Below are 17,418 nucleotides of genomic sequence, written 5' to 3'. Positions count from 1 at the left end.
CATTTTTCAAACCCAATTTTTAATTTTCTCAAATTTGGTAGGATGAATATCAATTCATTTTGCAATCTAAGCCCACACTAAATAAAGACCATTAGATTGATAAATTAATTTAATTTAATCCAAAAAAGTGAAAAATAAAGGATAAAATAACTTTTTTCCCTCCAATTTTAATAAAATAGAGGGGACACGTGTGGACATAAGTGGGTGACTAAATAGACTAAAGCCGTAGACATACAATCAAGTAAGTTAAATTAATTTATCTATGTATTCACTTTTTATTTGTCATATATATAACATCAAATCAATCGACACTTTATTCATGGGCACATCGTGTTAGCATTTTGTTAATGATGTTAATAGTAGGATAGGAACTAATAGATTGATACTGTCTATAAAAAAAGACTTGATACGTAGTTTCAACACACGAAAATGTCCTGCCACTCTTTTTTCTTTCTTTTTTTTTTCCCGCTTAATTGTTCACTTTTCTTCCACCAAATGTCAGGATAATGAAATAAAGCGTCCATGTTATATCATTTAGTTAGCAAAAGTATGAAAATTAGGATTAAAAGTTTGAATATATCAATCCAAATATTTTTAAAGTTGTAAGAATTAAACGACCAGTATCATCAAAATTCATGACTTGAAATTTATAATCTATCTTTTATTTTATTAACAAATTGGGTTCCTTAAACTTTCAAAATTGTATCTAATAAGCTAGTCAACTTAAAAAAATGTTAAAGAGATTCTTAAACTATCAACATTGTGGCCAATGGATTATCGAACTAGCAGATTCTTCAACTCTCAATTTTATGTTTACGACCTACTGATCATTTTTTAAATTAAAATATTAGTTATATTACAAAAACGAGAGAAAATTTAGACCTCCATTGATCATGTTTAAAAATTATGTTTGTTTTCTCACAAGTTTTTTAATCTAATTTCCACCGCATTAAAGATTTGCTAAAATTTATAAATTTATTAGACACGTGATGCGAGAATTTAAATTTGCAAACAAACCCTTGCATTTTGTCAAATTTGGAGTGGGGGCGAGAGTGGGCAGTTGGACAGTTGAAGAAAGTAGTACCCACGCGCTCACCTGTCATTCAACCGACGCGTGGCGCCGAAACGCCCCCATAAAAAGCCAACACAGAGAGAAGAAGAAGAAGAAGAAGAAGAACAAAAATCGATTCTCTTTCTCTTCTCGCAGAGACTCAATTCTCACAACCAAACGAGCGAAAGCGAGAGATCTTCTCGTAGCCCTTCAATTTGCAATTCCCCCCGTAATCCAAACCTTACACAAAATCAATCGCAAGCTGAACAATCCCAGCACAATCATGGAACCGTAGACTCTCTCTCTCTCTTCATCACAAAAGTTTTCATTGTCCGTTTCTTTAATCGTAATCCCCTTCTCCCTCCTACTTTAGAATCAATTGCTTTTCCTTTTCGGATTTATTTATTTATTTATTTTATTTTTTGGGTCTCCTTTATCTTTGTTGGTTTCTCGATCCATTTGCGTCTCTTTTTGTTTCTGTGCTTCACATTTCTCTTCACTTCTCCTAACAATTTGCCTCTAGTGACCGGATGCACTCGCGAGCTTTTGATCGTTGAGATTCCGCATCGAAGATTGGGGTCGCGGAGGGGAGAATAGGTGAGAACTTACGAGCCTTTGGAGAAGCTACATTTTGATTAATCGGTGATTTTCTCTACAAATGCTTGCTGACTGTCGATTGGTTGTGTCTAATTTTGATGAAACGAGGAAATTTTTGGTTTGGATCATCTTTTTTTTTTTTTCCCTTCTTTGTCCACTATTGCTGTTTCTCGTCGAGTGTACCTTTCTTCTCGCGGGAGTCCAATTCCGATAATAATATATATATATTTTTATTATTACTTCATTTTGTTGCTAATGTTTGATTCTGGGGAACTTCAATTTTAATAGCTTTCTTACCGGATCGGGGATCTGAGATGTGGGTAGCCTAAAGATTTGCTGAGAGATGGTTTTGGCTGCGACAGATTATTTTAGGCGAAATGTCTCGTCTGATCTGTGCAATTTGTGTATATGTTTACTGCTGCTTCTTTTATTAGAAAAAACTCATTGATTTCGATAGTTTTCTGAGCCAAATCTCGTTTCATTTAATCTGGGGCATTATGTACTCTTGGGGCTGGTGTTTCATGCCTTGTTACTCTCATTTAGGGGGAAAGGAAAACTGGGTTTGATTTTTTGTTTTGAACCCATGATAGGATCACTTTGTAGCTTAGTTTGATAGAATTTGCTTTCACGAAGAGTTTGGAGTGGCTATTTGCTCTTTTGACTATTTCCTGAAATATTCTGTTGGTATTAACATTTCTGTATTTTACAGAATATTTGTTGGAGTCCGATTCAGTTATATTTGAAATGAGTTGGAACAACACACATACGGAAGTTCATCATATCAACACTACTTATCCTTATAACAATGCCGGAAGTTTTCTGGAATATTTTGAAGGTCTTACCTACGAACATGTAAATTTCATTTTTTCCGGTGCTTCACATTCTCAGGTACTTCAGAGTTCAGATCTGCATGCTTCTGTGTTCTAAACTGGATTTGTTCTTGGCTGTTTAGCTTCACAACAGAGAGAGCATCTCTTTTTGATATACTGCTGCCTGTCGTTCTAACTTCATGGAAAATCATCTTCTTCACAGCACATGCTTTTTTTTCCCTTCCCATTTGTGAGATGCGAGAGTTTAATATTCACATTTGGAGTGATCTTGGAGAAATGTCTAGGGATTTCTTTGTTTTTTCTTCTTCTGACCTTCCTCTTTGCGTTGAACCTGCTTTGAAGTTGAAAGTTGCATTCTCTTAATAAACTACAACCAAACCGATCTCATACTCAACCATAGTGCTCCTCTCTCTAGTTGCTTAACTTAATTTTGATTATAAATGGAAAATGACAATGTAACTTATTTAGTTTCTCACTTGCAGGAGAATATTTATCCTCCGCTGAATTCAAGCTTTTACAAGTTTGGGCTTTCAGATTTTGGGAGCCCTACCTATTACAGCCAACCTCAAGCTTATAGGATGCATGATCATGTTCATGAGCCCATAATTTATGAACATAGAAGGCCAGAGAACTCGGCAACTCAGCCTGCTGTACAGAGTTCTGCACTAAATCTTGAATTGGAAGAAATTCCAAATACTGCAACATTTGACAACCATGTAGAATGTAAGTTATAAGTCTCAGTTAATTAGATATTTCCCATCCTCAGAAAAAGGTCTTTCCAATTGTTTCATGTCTGTTGGGTTCACCATAGATATTTCCAGGAGGCGTGCAAAATATTAACTATCATTAAGACTGATTGACATGGAGGATGAACATATATTACTTCATTGAACATAATTGACATGAATGGAATGGATATAATTGGTTACCCTTTAATGATCATTGTTGAGGAATAACAGTGTTCATCTTTGTATATTGTTTTCAATAGCTATTATGTGCTGCATGTTAAACCTTGAGAAAACATTGCATACATGGATGAATTAATAACTCTTGTAGAAAATTTTTGTATGCTTTTGTTTAATTGAACATCCAAAAGGAAAAAGGTTCTTAAATACAGATCTCCCTTGAATTTAGTTATTGCTTTATCTCTAATTTCTTCACTGCTTTCCTCTCCCTCATAGCACTAACGATTGATTCAAATAACTCTCTCTTGATTTCTCTCAGGTCCGAGAAGACACCATAATTCACATGATTTTCAGGTTTGTGCTTTCATATTGTTTGACTGATTAACTTTCTACTTTAAACATGTTAATAAAAACTTGCTCAAAATCATTGCTGAGTGGATGCTTTATCTTTAAGTGCAGGTTGTTTGGCAAGACAATGTAGATCCTGACAATATGACTTATGAGGTTAGTGCATTTGACAAAATTTTCTTATACTTGTTTTCCTACTTTTATTTGTTAGTGAAATTATTTATCCCATTACTCTGTAGCTCTTGGGAATGGAAAAACCATGGAATTCTAAAATCGATTTTTAAGATCTACTGAGTGCTTGAAGCTACCTTTGGTCTTAAACAAGATTTTGAACTGAATGCGATAGAATTACTGTCAAGGAACTTGAGAAGACTTCAGGTTGATCATACGACAGAAAACATGATGAGGCACTAAAAGTTTCTATAATAATGTAACATGAAAATAACTGTTTTTTTGGGATATTATTGGGTAATTAGTTTGATAAAGATATAGGGGTCTATGGACCTTCTGAACCATTATTTTGGTTCATGGCGTAATGTCTGTTTTTCTGAGTAATGTTAAACAAATTTCATCGTATCTAGTATCTGATCTGATTTCTTCAAATATGTGGTTTTTAATATTTGGATAAAATTCTATAATATTTCAAGTTCAGGAATTACTAGAGTTGGGTGAGACAGTTGGAACTCAAAGTCGAGGTCTATCACAAGAATTGATTGCTTTGCTTCCAATATCAAAGTACAAATATAGTTTCTTCTCGAGGAAAAAATCTCGTGGAGAGAGGTACATCTTTGTTCATGATGTGCATTTAATGGAGTTTGTTAAAATTTTTTCCTTCCCTTTCTCTGCCACTACCTTGACATGTCTCATGTTATCCCCATGTTCAAGTTCTTGAGCAAAATTTTTAGTATTTTTACTTCTACACACACACACACACACATATTATTTCATAATTCCTTAATTGATCAACATTGACTTGCAGCTTGTCTTACTAGCTCATCTTGAATCATGGATACAGGGTAATAAATATTTGATTATCAAGCACGAAGAAAATTTCATATGAAATTGACTTCCAAATTATCTACTCATTCTCTCCTCTAAGAAAAGAAGAAAAGACAAATGGTTTCAGTTAATAGGATTATTTCTGTAATGCATTGATAGAAGATACAAGCGTTTTTGTATTCCTATTGATTTATGAGAGCTCACAATCACCTATGGTGCCCGACTGATTTCCTCATTCTACTAACTAAAATATCTATTCTTTTTGTTTTTTGAACTGTTTATCACGAGATGCAGATAATTTTAAATATTCAAATAACGATATGTATTATGTATCCTCTAGATAAACATTTTGGACTTTAGGCTTCTATATATAATACCTGCACCTGGTTGAGAATCCAGTCTAGTTCCTATCTACTTCTAATCTCGAATAATTGATTGTGTATTAGTTTGTTCTCTTTCTTGCAAGTCTAAGTTTGTTCCTTTTAATTGCATGTAGATGTGTGATATGCCAGATGGAATATAAACGAGGTGATCGAAGGATCACTCTGCCATGCAAACATATCTATCATGCTGGTTGTGGAACCAAATGGCTTAGCGTCAACAAGGTATTATTACTCGTAGGACTCGAGGCCGTATATTCTAATATAATAAAAACCTGATTCTTTCTTTGTTTGAGATTGCATGATAACCATTCCATTCTGGAGTTAAAATGGGTCTTAGATGGTAGGCTTTTGTGTGTATAGCAAAATCTATATTGGGTGGGGAATTCGATGCTGATTACGTTTCTTTCTGTTCTTAATAATTCCCAGACATGTTTAGTCCAATGCAAACTTCTCTCGTCTTTTTTATCCACCTCAAATCAAGTACACTAGCTCCTTACTCGCATCATATGTAGGTTTATAAGGATGATATTAAGAGGCTGTTAGATAGTTTTTGATTTACACCAAAAATTTCTAGTAGAGCTATTAACGGGTGGTTTGTGACTACTCCGTAGGTTTGATCTAGATTGAAGTCGGTTCTTTTAGTTCGACTCCCTTTTGTTCGGCTGTTGTTTTTTTTCCTTTTTGTATTATTTCATAACCCGAGTGGTTTATAAAAAGTTTGAGGTTATACGTCTTCTAAAGAAAAATAACACATATTTTAGGAAAGCCACCCATGAGATCAAACTAATGGATCACCACAAGTAGGAAAAGTTTTTAAACCCAACTCTCAAGAAACTTGAATTCTTCTCTTTAATAAAGTAAAATTTAGGTTACTTTAATTTATTCTTCTCTTAAATAAAAGTTTTTCATTTACTGAAAGGTCCACTTTAATGTATGTTTGTGTAGTAGTAGTCCACGTTTTCTTGTGAGCCAGAGGAGTCTTTTCAGTGAATAATAATGCCCTTTGTTTTGTTGTGTTTTGGTTTTTGCAGGCTTGCCCCATTTGTTACACAGAGGTGTTTGGGGATACTTCAAAACGCTAAGTCTTTTATTCTTAGATGACAGAAGAACAGAATCTTGTTATTTTTTTATTATTAAAAAATTTTGTGAAAATATGGAGTGGCAGAAAAAAAGGAAAAAAAAAATCACTTGATTTTCTTTCTTAAATTTTCCCACTTTAGTAAATACCTCAGTGCTAAAGTGAATAAAGATTAGTTTCTTGTATTAGCTTTATAAGTGTTTGGTGTTTGGATTGGCCTTTTTTTTCTCTCTTTTTGACAAAGGTAAGAGATGTGTAATGATAGTATGAATCCTACCTCAAGTGTCATTTGGTATATGGGATGGGAATGAAGAGGGTAAAAATGGAAAGGATTTGTGAGTTTTTGGAATGGAAATAACTAGTTTCTTTCTTGGCATTTTATATACATCCATGAACAAGAATATTTTATGAGAGATTTTGCAAGTAATTTACCGTTGAATTATACTCGTTTTGGCTCACTATATCTACTATTAACGAACAAAGGTTTGTGTACTTTTATTGTTTTTATTGAAGTGTAACGATTTAGTCTTGTATTTTCAAATTGGTAATAATTTAGTCTCTTAATTTTTACATGTAACAATTTAGCCTCATAGTTTAATATTTGTAACTATTTATTTTCTATCGTGAAAAATATTGTTAAGATTTTGATAAAGTTTCTTTTATGTTTAGATCGATAATTTGACGAGGGTTCAATTGTTATAGGAATTAATACATTAATAGACCATTTAGATATGATAATTACTTAGATATGATAATTACATAAAAGGATTCATTTGACAAAATTTACACTTTTATATTAAAATAGGCCCATTTAAGATGAAACACATAACTTTACCGGTATAAACTTTTTTTTTATATGCATTTAATTATTATTAAAATATGAAAATAAAAAATGGAAAAATGGTTGATTTGAGCGGTTTGTATTTTAAATCCCTAAATTACCGTACTTTTTAACTTTCCTAAAAAAAACTTCTCAAATTTTAGTTATCTTTTCGTCTTCTTCATTTGTCTTGTTTTCTCTCGCTTTTCGCCATGGTTTTCGGCCGGCCATCTCTTCGTCTTCTTTGTTTTCTGTCGTTATCGTCTCTGGGCCATTTTTTGGCTGCATGTTTTCTATCGTTTACATTTTGAAACTTTTAGGTTTGTTTCTGATTTCTAATTTTGAGTGTTTGGAGTTTGGGGCATTGTTAAACATAGATCTTCAATATGGGGGATTATCCTAGTCTATGGGTTTTTTAGCATATGCTAGTGTGTTATTTGATTATGTAGTTTGTTTTGTTTGTTAATTGTAGTGTGATATAGTAGTATATATTTTATAGTTCTTATATAAGTTTATATGAACTTGATTTTGGTGAATCAATTTTTCATGCTACCATCAACACTTATAATTTATGGTCGAATATAGTTCATACCTCCATATAAATTTATGTTATAATGGTAGTCGAATATAGTTTATATCTCCATATAAGTTTATGTTATTGCGATTGCTGTTATAATGAGATTATTTTTATGCGGTTGTACTCATATTTTGCTGTTAACTTATATATGTTGTTGTATTGGGTAAACTAGTTTTATGCTTTCAAGTAGAAAGATGTGTTTTCAAGTAGAAAGACGTGTTTTTAGCATGTCTGTTATATTCATTTGTACAGAGTATTTAGAAGTTGGAATGAAATAAAAAAAAAAATTTTAATAAATTTTATTCTTTAGTAGAATATGTCAAGGAGTGAATTAGGAATTTAGGGCCCATAATGATTTAATGTTTAGAAAGTCAATTTGGAACATTAAATCTTTTACATTTAAATAAAAATTAATTGTAGTAACTATAAATGCCATAAATAAGGGTAAATTTGACATTTGGAAAAAAATTTTAAATCCAGAAATCTAAAACGGTAAAATTTGTAAATATTAAACATCTGTGAAAATAAGTTTCAAAATCTCATTGTTATATAATAATAATTGATGCTTAATTTTGATGACATTTTTAGGGTGAGGATTAAATTATTACAAATTTTAAACTATAGTGACTAAATTACTATTTATTAAAGTTTAAGAATTAAATTGCCACCCACAAGATTTCAAATTATAGTTCAAAGATTAAATCGTTAGTTTAATAAAAGCAGGAACGTCGATAACTAAATCGTTTGTTTAATAAAAGTCTCGATCTTATTATATATTTGAGGTCAATGATGATGTCAACTAGAGGCTTTTTTTTCTTCTTTCATTTTTGTAATTTAATTTGGTCATTCCTCCAACTATTCGCAATACTCTTTCAAAGGACGTTTTCTTTGCTTGAGATTTAAACTTACTTTTCCTTTCCCTATCTTGTTTAAATTTTCATTCTTTTACCTAACATTTTGTTACACATATTTATTTAAGGTTATTTTATTTGAATTAATTTTTCTATTTTAGAACAATATACGAAGTGGAAGATCGAACTCACGATGGAGATATATGTCAATTACTATTGAGCTAGGCTCGCTCTGAGAATTTGAATTAGTTAATTGAGACATTTGTCTTTTTTAAATACACTGTAAACTTGGATGGAAAACAATAGATTAATATAATAATTAATATACCAACCTGAGCATAATTCAACGTTAATTAGCACCTACTCATTTTCTTGAGGTAAGAAGTTTGAACCTCGTACTCCCAATTTGTTGTATTAAGAAAAATGTAATAACTAATATATTGAAGACTGTAATATTTGATCGTAAGGTTATCATAATTTTTATTGGTTGAATAAGCTGATTTTAATTAGTTAACCATACTTTTTAATCGGAGTATAGACTAGACTTGCAATTCTAGATCATTTAATATGCTTATTAATTAAACTTAATATAGTCTATCTTGTTTAATTATTTCACATGGTAAACTTCCTTCTTTCTTTTTTTTTTGAGACCAAACTTCCTTTTAATTTTAATTATAAAGATTCCACTGGGCTTACAAAATTAATCAACATAAATTTAGATCAAGAAATCAGAGGTTGAATCTTACGCTGATATGTTATTGAACTCAAAGTTAAAAATGTTTCAATTAACTTGTATTTAGTATATTTGAGTTAAAATAATCGATAAATTCAATTATTTTAAAATTTTCATTCATAGTTGAAATCTCTTTCTCTTCATGTACTTAAAATTGGAAGGAAAGAATTTTCCATGGAATATTTAGGTACATGTACTTGAAGTTAAGTCGGAGTCTCTTGGAATGGTCATATAATATTTTTATGTTCCATTCAAAATTACTGCAACTTAATTAATTAATTAATTATATATATATATATATATATATATATATTTATTTATTGTTGAAGACATTCTTTAATAGATTTTGTTACCAACCAGAGCGTTCAGCTAGTCAACTAACCCTAACCCGACATTCGGGTAAAAAAGTTTCTTGAAACATAGATTTTTTACTCCACTAGGAGGAAAGAGACTTTATGTAAAAGGGTTAAATTATAACTTCAATTTTCAAACTTAGATAATTGTATCTATTTAGTCACGGGCTTCGAAAAGTTTCAATTATATTCTTGAAATTTTTTTATTTTAGTTCTAATAAGTTTTCTCTTGTTGTTAGATTATCACGTTTATTTTCACAAGATTTTGAGGGATTTTCCAAAGGAATATGTAGTTTGTTATCTATGGAGCGAATGATTTGACATCCTACATGATTTCTTTGTATTTACTTAAAAAAAATTTCTAGACTAAAATGATTGGTTTTGCAAACTTTCATAAAATTTTATCTTAAATTACTATTTTAACATTGTTATATTTATATTTTTTTATTAGAAATAAAAAAACTAAAAGTCTACATCAACAAACTTTTTATTTTCTTTTATTTTCCAACCAACATCAGAATATAAAAGGTTAATTACATTAATCAAAAATCATTTTCCTTTCCACTAAAGTATTAAAAATTCTAAAAGCATTTCCAAAGTTTCAAACTATGAAACTTGAAATCATTTTTGAATTTTTTTTATTCTCAAAGGAAGGTAAATCTTGACATGACATTTTGTTTAGAAATAATAATTTAATAAATATACAACGTAAAGGAGTAGGTCAAATAAATAAATACAAAGGGGCCAAAAATTCGATAGAGTCGGTAAGCAAAATTTATTTCAATCTTCAAACTATATTTATACATATATTACCTATTCAATATTTTTTTCTTTTTTGCCACATTCAAATCAAATTGTTATATTAAAAAAAAAAAGGAAGAAGAAGAAGAAGAAAATAGCATGTTGCTACATAACTATATTAATAATAGGGTTTTATGTAATTATATAAAATTAATTTGTCACAAGCTGTATGTTGCTCCTCCATGTGCTTCATTACCAATCCATTTGTCAACCATTTCCCTCAATCATTTACTTTCAATTTTGTTTAATCAAATTAAATTTGTTAAAAAGTCTTTCACAATTGACACCACAACTGTGTGACTCTAATTTGACTTTTACCAAATTGCAATTTCCTCTTCATTGGTTCTAGAATATACTATTACAAAAATACGGTGGATTCGGACCCGTCAACCTATAATAAAAGAGGTGAGGAAGGATTCGTGCTCGTTTTGTAACGTTCTCGTTTCCTGTTTGCCGTCCGTTTTCTATTTTCCATTTTTCATTTTGTGTTTCTTGTTTTTAATCTTTTCAGAACTAAAACATGAATACTTTTGTTAACCATTTATGTTTTTTGTTTCTTGAAAAAATAAACAGGAACAAAAATATGTTTGATAACTATTTCTTGTTTCTATTTTTATTATTTTAGTACAACAACTTGTAGGGGTGAGATTCGAATCACAACCTCGACCAAAAATTTATACCTTACCTCAGTTTAGCTTATTTTATTTTTAGTTAAATAAAATTTAGTAAATGTAATATAAAAAGATATAACATATACTCGATATTAAAGAAAATATAATTTATAATATAAATTTTTTTGATATGAAAGTATAAACTATTACCTTTAAATAAAGAATAAAATTTTACTTTTTGTTTAAGAAAATATAATAACTTAAATAAAAAATAAAATTTCAAATATTTTAAATTAAAAAAATATAAATATAATAAAAGAAAAAAAAAGAATTTTGCCTTCAATCAATGGGGATCAAACCCTAAATTTGATAGAAAATAAGAATATTGAAATAGAAAACGAAACTATTTTGTAGTTTCTAAAGATTGGTCCTTCTTTTTAAAATGTTATCAAAATTTAGAAATGAGAAACAAGATTGATTATTGAATATATATGTTTCTCAAGAATGAGAATTTGAGAAACAGTAACAAGAAACAGAAAATTGGAACGTTATAAAAAAATGAGCCCAAGCTTTTGGTAATATATTTCCTGTTTCTAGAAACACAAGCATTTATAATTGTTCTTGGTTCCTATTTCTCGTTTATCATTTTTTAGAAATGTTTTCAAATTTTCAAAAGTTTGTAGAAATTTTGGAAATAATAAAATCGAGTTTCTTGTTTTAGTTTCGTTTCTAGATTTTTAAAAACATAAATAAAAGCATTATTTTATATTCTTGTCTTATAAAATGCATAATAGATATTAAAAAGTAAATATAACACAAAGATTTTGAATATTTAATTTAAAGAAAATAAATTTCATATAAATTTTGAAAATTTTAATTTAAAATTTTAGAGAATGAGAAACAAAGAAAGTTGCTTCTTGTTTTCCATAAAACAAAAGAAAGAAAGAATAAGAAAAAAAAAAAGTAGTTAACTAGATCCAATCCTATTTTAAGAGAAAATCAGAAACAATAAAGAGGAAATGAGAAATAGAACTGTTGCCAATAACCGTCCTACTATTTCAACCATTGAATTATATTAGGGTTGCTTATTTTTTCTTATTTCTTAATTATATTTTATTTGGGTGGATTCCTCCTTTGCTCCTCGGTTTACGGAGTATTAGCAACAAAGTTAAATAGAAATTTCGTTTTTAGTTTTTTATTTTTGATTTTAGTTTTTTTAAAACAAGATTGTTTTATAACCGATTCAATTTTCTCTTTTTTTTTTTTAAAAACTATATTGAAATGTTATGTAAATTAAAAAAAAATCAAAAACAGATTTATGTTTTTCAAAATCTATGTTTTTTCTTTTCTAATAATCAATTTTTTTTATTTCTCATCTATTTATCTCTAAAAAAATTTCTTTCTCGTTCTAATTTTTTTTTATTTCTAAATTTCTCTCTACAAAATTTATTTCTTTCTCTACTGTATTTTGAATTTTTTTTATTATTTATCTCTCTCCAAATTTTTCATCTCTATATATTTTTATTTTTTATTCTTTTTCTAAAAGATCAGTTTCATTTCTTTCTAAAAATTTAATATTTTTTGAACTTTTTTCTCTCTAAAATGTCATCTTTTATAATCTTTCTTTCTCTTCTCCTAATCTATTTTTCCATCTTTTCTAGTTCAATTTTCTTTCACTCTAACTTTGTATTTATTTATTTTCTCTAAAAATTATATTTTGAATATTGTTTTTATCTTTAAACTTTTTTCACTATAATTTTTCTTTTCCGCAGAGTGAGGCCCCAACAATAGCAAATGCATGTCCAACCCCGTCCCTGATTCTATTTTCTAAATAATTAGTATATATTTATTACGTTTTTCATTTTTTTAATTCTAAAAATAATTAAAAACAATTATAAAATCAATAATTTTTCTGGAGAATATCTCTCAGACCGAAGAACGAGGTAAAGACGAGGATTAAAAATTCTCACGTTCTTATTTTCAATTTTCTAACTTTTCAAAAATAGAAAACTAAAAATAGTTACCAAACCTGTTTGGTTATCAAATATATATGGTTTTTGTTTTTTAAAAACAGAAAACCAAAATCCAAAAACACAAATGATTATATTTTTAGTTTTTGTCGGTTTTGGTCGATGTATTTTTATCTTTGCTTCATTTTGGCCTCTCTACTTTGAAAACATCAATTTTTATTCCTTTACTTTTAAAAAGTGACTATTCGAGCATAGCCTTATCTCCGATAAAAAAATTGTGATATGCTCCCGGTTAAGGCACTCCAACAAAAAAAATTGTGACTTTTCGAATCCACACATGTTGATTGTTCTACTCCTTGTAATACAAATTCTAAACAAAAACTATTTAGTACAAAGCTACGACATCATTTCAAGAAATGCTGTACTCAAAATAGAATTTTTAGTCATTGCCATTAATTTTTTTCGTTATAATTTTAACAGAATTTGATGTATTTTTAAAAAATAACCTCCTACTGCATGGTTTCAAACACGTATCTAAATAGACCTCTATTCATCAAGTAATTAAATGTATTAAAGATGGGCTATTATTAGGTTTTTGCTAAATGATTTATGAGAAAGAAACGATGTGGAATAAAGTGTTTATAATGTAAAATTCAATCATTAAAATAGAATATTAATTTGATCGAGGTTAATAATTATCAGGTGAAAAATGGAAATCAAAACTAATCAAGGTGTTGGGATTGGTGGAGCCAAATCGACATCAGAACGTCACAAGAGTTGGGGCGAAGAAAGTGTTGAAATTTTTTGAATAAAATTATTTTTGTTAAAAATGAAAAATCACAACTTTTCATGAACGGATGATAACTGTTATGTCCTTTTATCAAAAGACATAACCTTACATGAAAAGATATGACTATTTGAATGGCCACAAATAGCCTATAAATACGTGGTTCTTCTCAGTTTTGGAAGACAAAAAAAAAATTATTCCTCAAAATTCTCTTTTTCCTCTGTATGAGTACTTAAATACTGTGAGTTCGTTGAGTCCTGTATGTGAAGTGTTGCATTCACAGGTTTGTATATCCGTCCAATCCTGGGAGACAATTGTTCATGAAACCTTGAACACCGTAGAGGGAACAAAATTGTCTTAAGGAAACAATGCTACGTTGGGTTCGGATTGTTTAATTTAATTTCATGTTTCCTTAAGATTTCTATGCATATTTCTATAACAATCTTAAGACAATTTTGGTTTTATATTTTATTTTGTTTCCAATCTTGACTACAGTTATGCATTATTGTTTTGTGTGGTTTGAAACAAATGCATTTTTATTTAAGTTGTCACAATTTTGTTCTCTGGTTATAAAAGGTTGTGATCTCAATTTTGTTAATCACATTTTATTGATATTTTGCAATTTTATACTCATGCTCTGAAATGCATTTATTGATTTGTCATGTGGCATGAGTTTATTGCAAGTTTTTTATTGGTCTGTGCTTCTTAACCAATATTTGTACCCAATAATGTCATTCAATTGATCAATTTTATGCATCGGTTCTTGTGTGTTGGTAATCTTTAATACTCTATTGAGTATGCATCACATAACACAAGTGTGTTTGTCTAAAAGGCACTCAAATTTGTATCTTGAATCTTAGTGTCTTAAAATTGAGATTTATAAATATTGTGATTTAGTGGGTTATTCCATATTGTGCCTTGACAATATGAAAATATACTTCAACGTTATTGGTATAAATCGCATGGTCTAATATTGGATATATTGTCTACACATCTCGAATTTCCAGATTCATGAGAGTTGTGGTGTCATTCTTGTGAATGAGTGTGGATGTAATTACATGCTGAGTAATTACTCTATAATAGTTTCTTATTTTATATGGAATTAAGTTTAGCGGTATGGTTAAATGCTTGAACTGGATATATAGTTAAATATCCAAATTGCTTTTGTAATTAGTACATTCTTGTTATAAATAATGTACTTTAAAGTATGGATATGAAGTCGTGGAAAGGTCTTCATATAAATATTTGAAATTGTGGGGGTGTCTTGCAAAAGCGAAAAATACTCTTAATTAAGTCTAACAAAGTGTCATTGATGTAAACTTCCATTTAGCTAAAAGATATTAGATGTAGTATTTCACAATTGAAGCATTGTGTGTGGTTGGCAGTCTAATGAATCTTATACAAACTACTCACGATCAAACTTAGCATATACAGTGAGTAAATTTAGAAGATTTGCAAATAATCTTGGAAAAGATTATTGGGAAGTGACGATAATATGAATATTTAAAAGTATTCAAAATGATGGCCGGTTGCACTCGTATTTTGAGGATAAAGTGATGAAAATTGGATTTTTGATACCAATGAGCAAAATCCAAAGGTGGAATTATCATATTCAATGTAATATGAAATCAAGTGCAATTCTTAATGTATAATTGTAAATCTCGACATCTACGTCGACGACATAATACCACAAGACAATTGCTCTCTAATGGAATTATATCAATTGATTATGTGAAATCAAAGGAAATTTTTGCGGATCCGCTTACGAAAGCTTTGACAAGAGAGTAAGTGAAATTGTCTTCAATAGGAATGGGTTTGAAGCCTATAAATATAAGAGTTGACATAATGGTAACCCGACCTAGCTTACTGGAGATCCCAAAATCTAGGTTCAAAAGGGAAAACAAATTTATGTATACAATTAAGAGGAGCACTAAGAAGGAATTATAAATATCTAACCATTCCTATTATAAAAATTAGTGCTAACCTGGAAATGAATGAGGTTAAGATATGCTTTTAATGACTCTTTAGCTCCTTTATAAGAGTGAGGTATTTCCAGGATACTCTTTAAAGAAGTCACCTATGTGGGTGTGAAGGGGCCGCTTCTATGAGAATTTTCAAGGCTAAATTCTCTAAAAATACTCATGAAACCCGGCGATATTTAGGGCCAAAATGAATACAAACATGAGAACCATTACTATTTCGAAGAATATCTATGTAATTATTATGGACTTGACTTACCCTTAAAAAGTTGACAGTTCAAAGTTCTTTAACTACTGACCGGCTATGTAAACTCTATAGTTTTACTAAGGAAAGTTCAAAGTCTTAGACTATTTATCCTGATGTAGTTATTCTTCATGAGTAATCGTACATGTTTTTAAAAATAAATTTTATTCATGTGGGGGATTGTTGGAATTTTTTGAATAAAATTATTTTTGTTAAAAATGAAGAATCACAACTTTTCATGAACGGTGGTAAAAAAGGACATAACCTTATATGAAAAGATATGACTATTTGAATGGCCACAAATAGTTTATAAATACGTGGTTTTTCTCAGTTTTAGAAGACAAAAAAATATTATCCCTCAAAATTCTCTTTTTCCTTAAATATTGTGAGTTCGTTGAGTCCTGTGTGTGAAGTGCTGCATTCACATGTTGCTATATCCGTCCTATCCGAGGAGACAATTGTTCATGAAACCTTGAGCACCGTAGAGGGAACAAAATTGTCTTAAGGAAACAACGCTACGTTGGGTTCGGACTGTTTATTTTGTGTTTCCTTAAGTTATCTCTGCATAATCTCTCCAACAGAAAGATTAAAAATAGACGAAGAAACAAGCTGCAGGACTAATTGGCCAAGGAGGAAGCCTCAACGCTATTGTATCGCAGCGCTCTCCAGATGCGTGCTGATGTTCTTTTGCGTCCGTAGCGCCATGGCACTATGGACAATGTCATGACGTTGTAACGAAGTTATAAATTCACAGTTTTTTCATTTTAGGTTTTTTGAGCTGAAATTGGGAGCAATTTTTGTAGCGTTTGTGAGGCAGAAGCTCAGGATTGTTGGCAGCATAAAGGCAGAGCAAGATCAAACATCATTTAGAGAGCCTTAAGACTCGTTTGGTAACGTTCATGTTTCTTGTTTCTTTATTTTTAATGAAGAAAAATGTATTGCATGGTTCCAACCTTTAAGAATTCAAATATGATAAAACAATATTTTTATTTATGTTTTGAAATAAATTGAAAATGGGAACAACAAAGAAATTTTGGTTGTTTTCAAAATTTCTATTGAATTGTGATAATGTTACACAAAAACGATAAACAAGAAACAAAATTAATTGTAAAATACTAGATTTCTTAAAAAAATTGGAAATGAGAAACAATAAACGAGAACATTACCAAACAAGTCTTTAATTTCTCAACACAAACTAATCAAAATTACCCCGTCCTTATTTCTCTCAGCAACTTGTCGAGGCATTTTAATTAACACCATTTTACTCTCATTATTGCCAAACACACACCCTATGGTTTGCTATATTATGTTAGAAAGAATGGCTTTATTTTGTAAAATAATCAAATCGTTTAGATATAAATAGTCATTTTCAGATTAGAATGGGCGAATTTGCAATTGTGTCAAATTTTAATAGCTTAATTATTGAGTTGTAGTTAAAAATATCAGAAATGTCCCTAAACTTTCAACTAATTTTCCATTTAATTTTTAAGGTTGATTTGAT

At 29.7% G+C, this 17,418-nt stretch overlaps 1 protein-coding gene across 2 annotated transcripts; it reads left to right on the top strand.

Moving 5' to 3' along the window:
* The first annotated feature begins 1,157 nt into the window (after window positions 1-1,157).
* Window positions 1,158-6,572, top strand: LOC111021453 (E3 ubiquitin-protein ligase BIG BROTHER). Of its 2 annotated transcripts, none has more exons than XM_022298429.2 (9): window positions 1,158-1,397; window positions 1,575-1,648; window positions 2,358-2,536; window positions 2,961-3,201; window positions 3,703-3,737; window positions 3,843-3,887; window positions 4,384-4,511; window positions 5,227-5,335; window positions 6,145-6,572. In XM_022298429.2, exons 3-9 carry the CDS (start codon window positions 2,393-2,395, stop codon window positions 6,193-6,195), a joined length of 753 nt encoding a protein of 250 aa, XP_022154121.1. In that variant the 5' UTR covers window positions 1,158-1,397; window positions 1,575-1,648; window positions 2,358-2,392; the 3' UTR covers window positions 6,196-6,572. The 2 variants fall into 2 exon arrangements, with proteins under 2 accessions (XP_022154121.1, XP_022154122.1); XM_022298430.2 differs by having other exon boundaries at window positions 1,575-1,693.
* The last annotated feature ends 10,846 nt before the right edge of the window (window positions 6,573-17,418 follow it).

This window comes from Momordica charantia (assembly GCF_013281855.1).
Source record: "Momordica charantia cultivar OHB3-1 chromosome 6 unlocalized genomic scaffold, Mcharantia_2.0 BLBB01000006.1, whole genome shotgun sequence".
Lineage (NCBI taxonomy): Eukaryota > Viridiplantae > Streptophyta > Magnoliopsida > Cucurbitales > Cucurbitaceae > Momordica > Momordica charantia.
Note: the sequence above shows the minus strand (reverse complement) of the source record. Positions and strands in the feature narration are given on the sequence as shown.

Bases quoted from the DNA above. Each gene is read 5' to 3' on its own strand.
- LOC111021453 (XM_022298429.2), top strand. From the start codon at position 2,393: ATGAGTTGGAACAACACACATACGGAAGTTCATCATATCAACACTACT. The intron at 3,888-4,383 runs GTTAGTGCATTT...TTTCAAGTTCAG, and splicing joins CTGACAATATGACTTATGAG to GAATTACTAGAGTTGGGTGA. The intron at 4,512-5,226 runs GTACATCTTTGT...AATTGCATGTAG, and splicing joins AAAAAATCTCGTGGAGAGAG to ATGTGTGATATGCCAGATGG.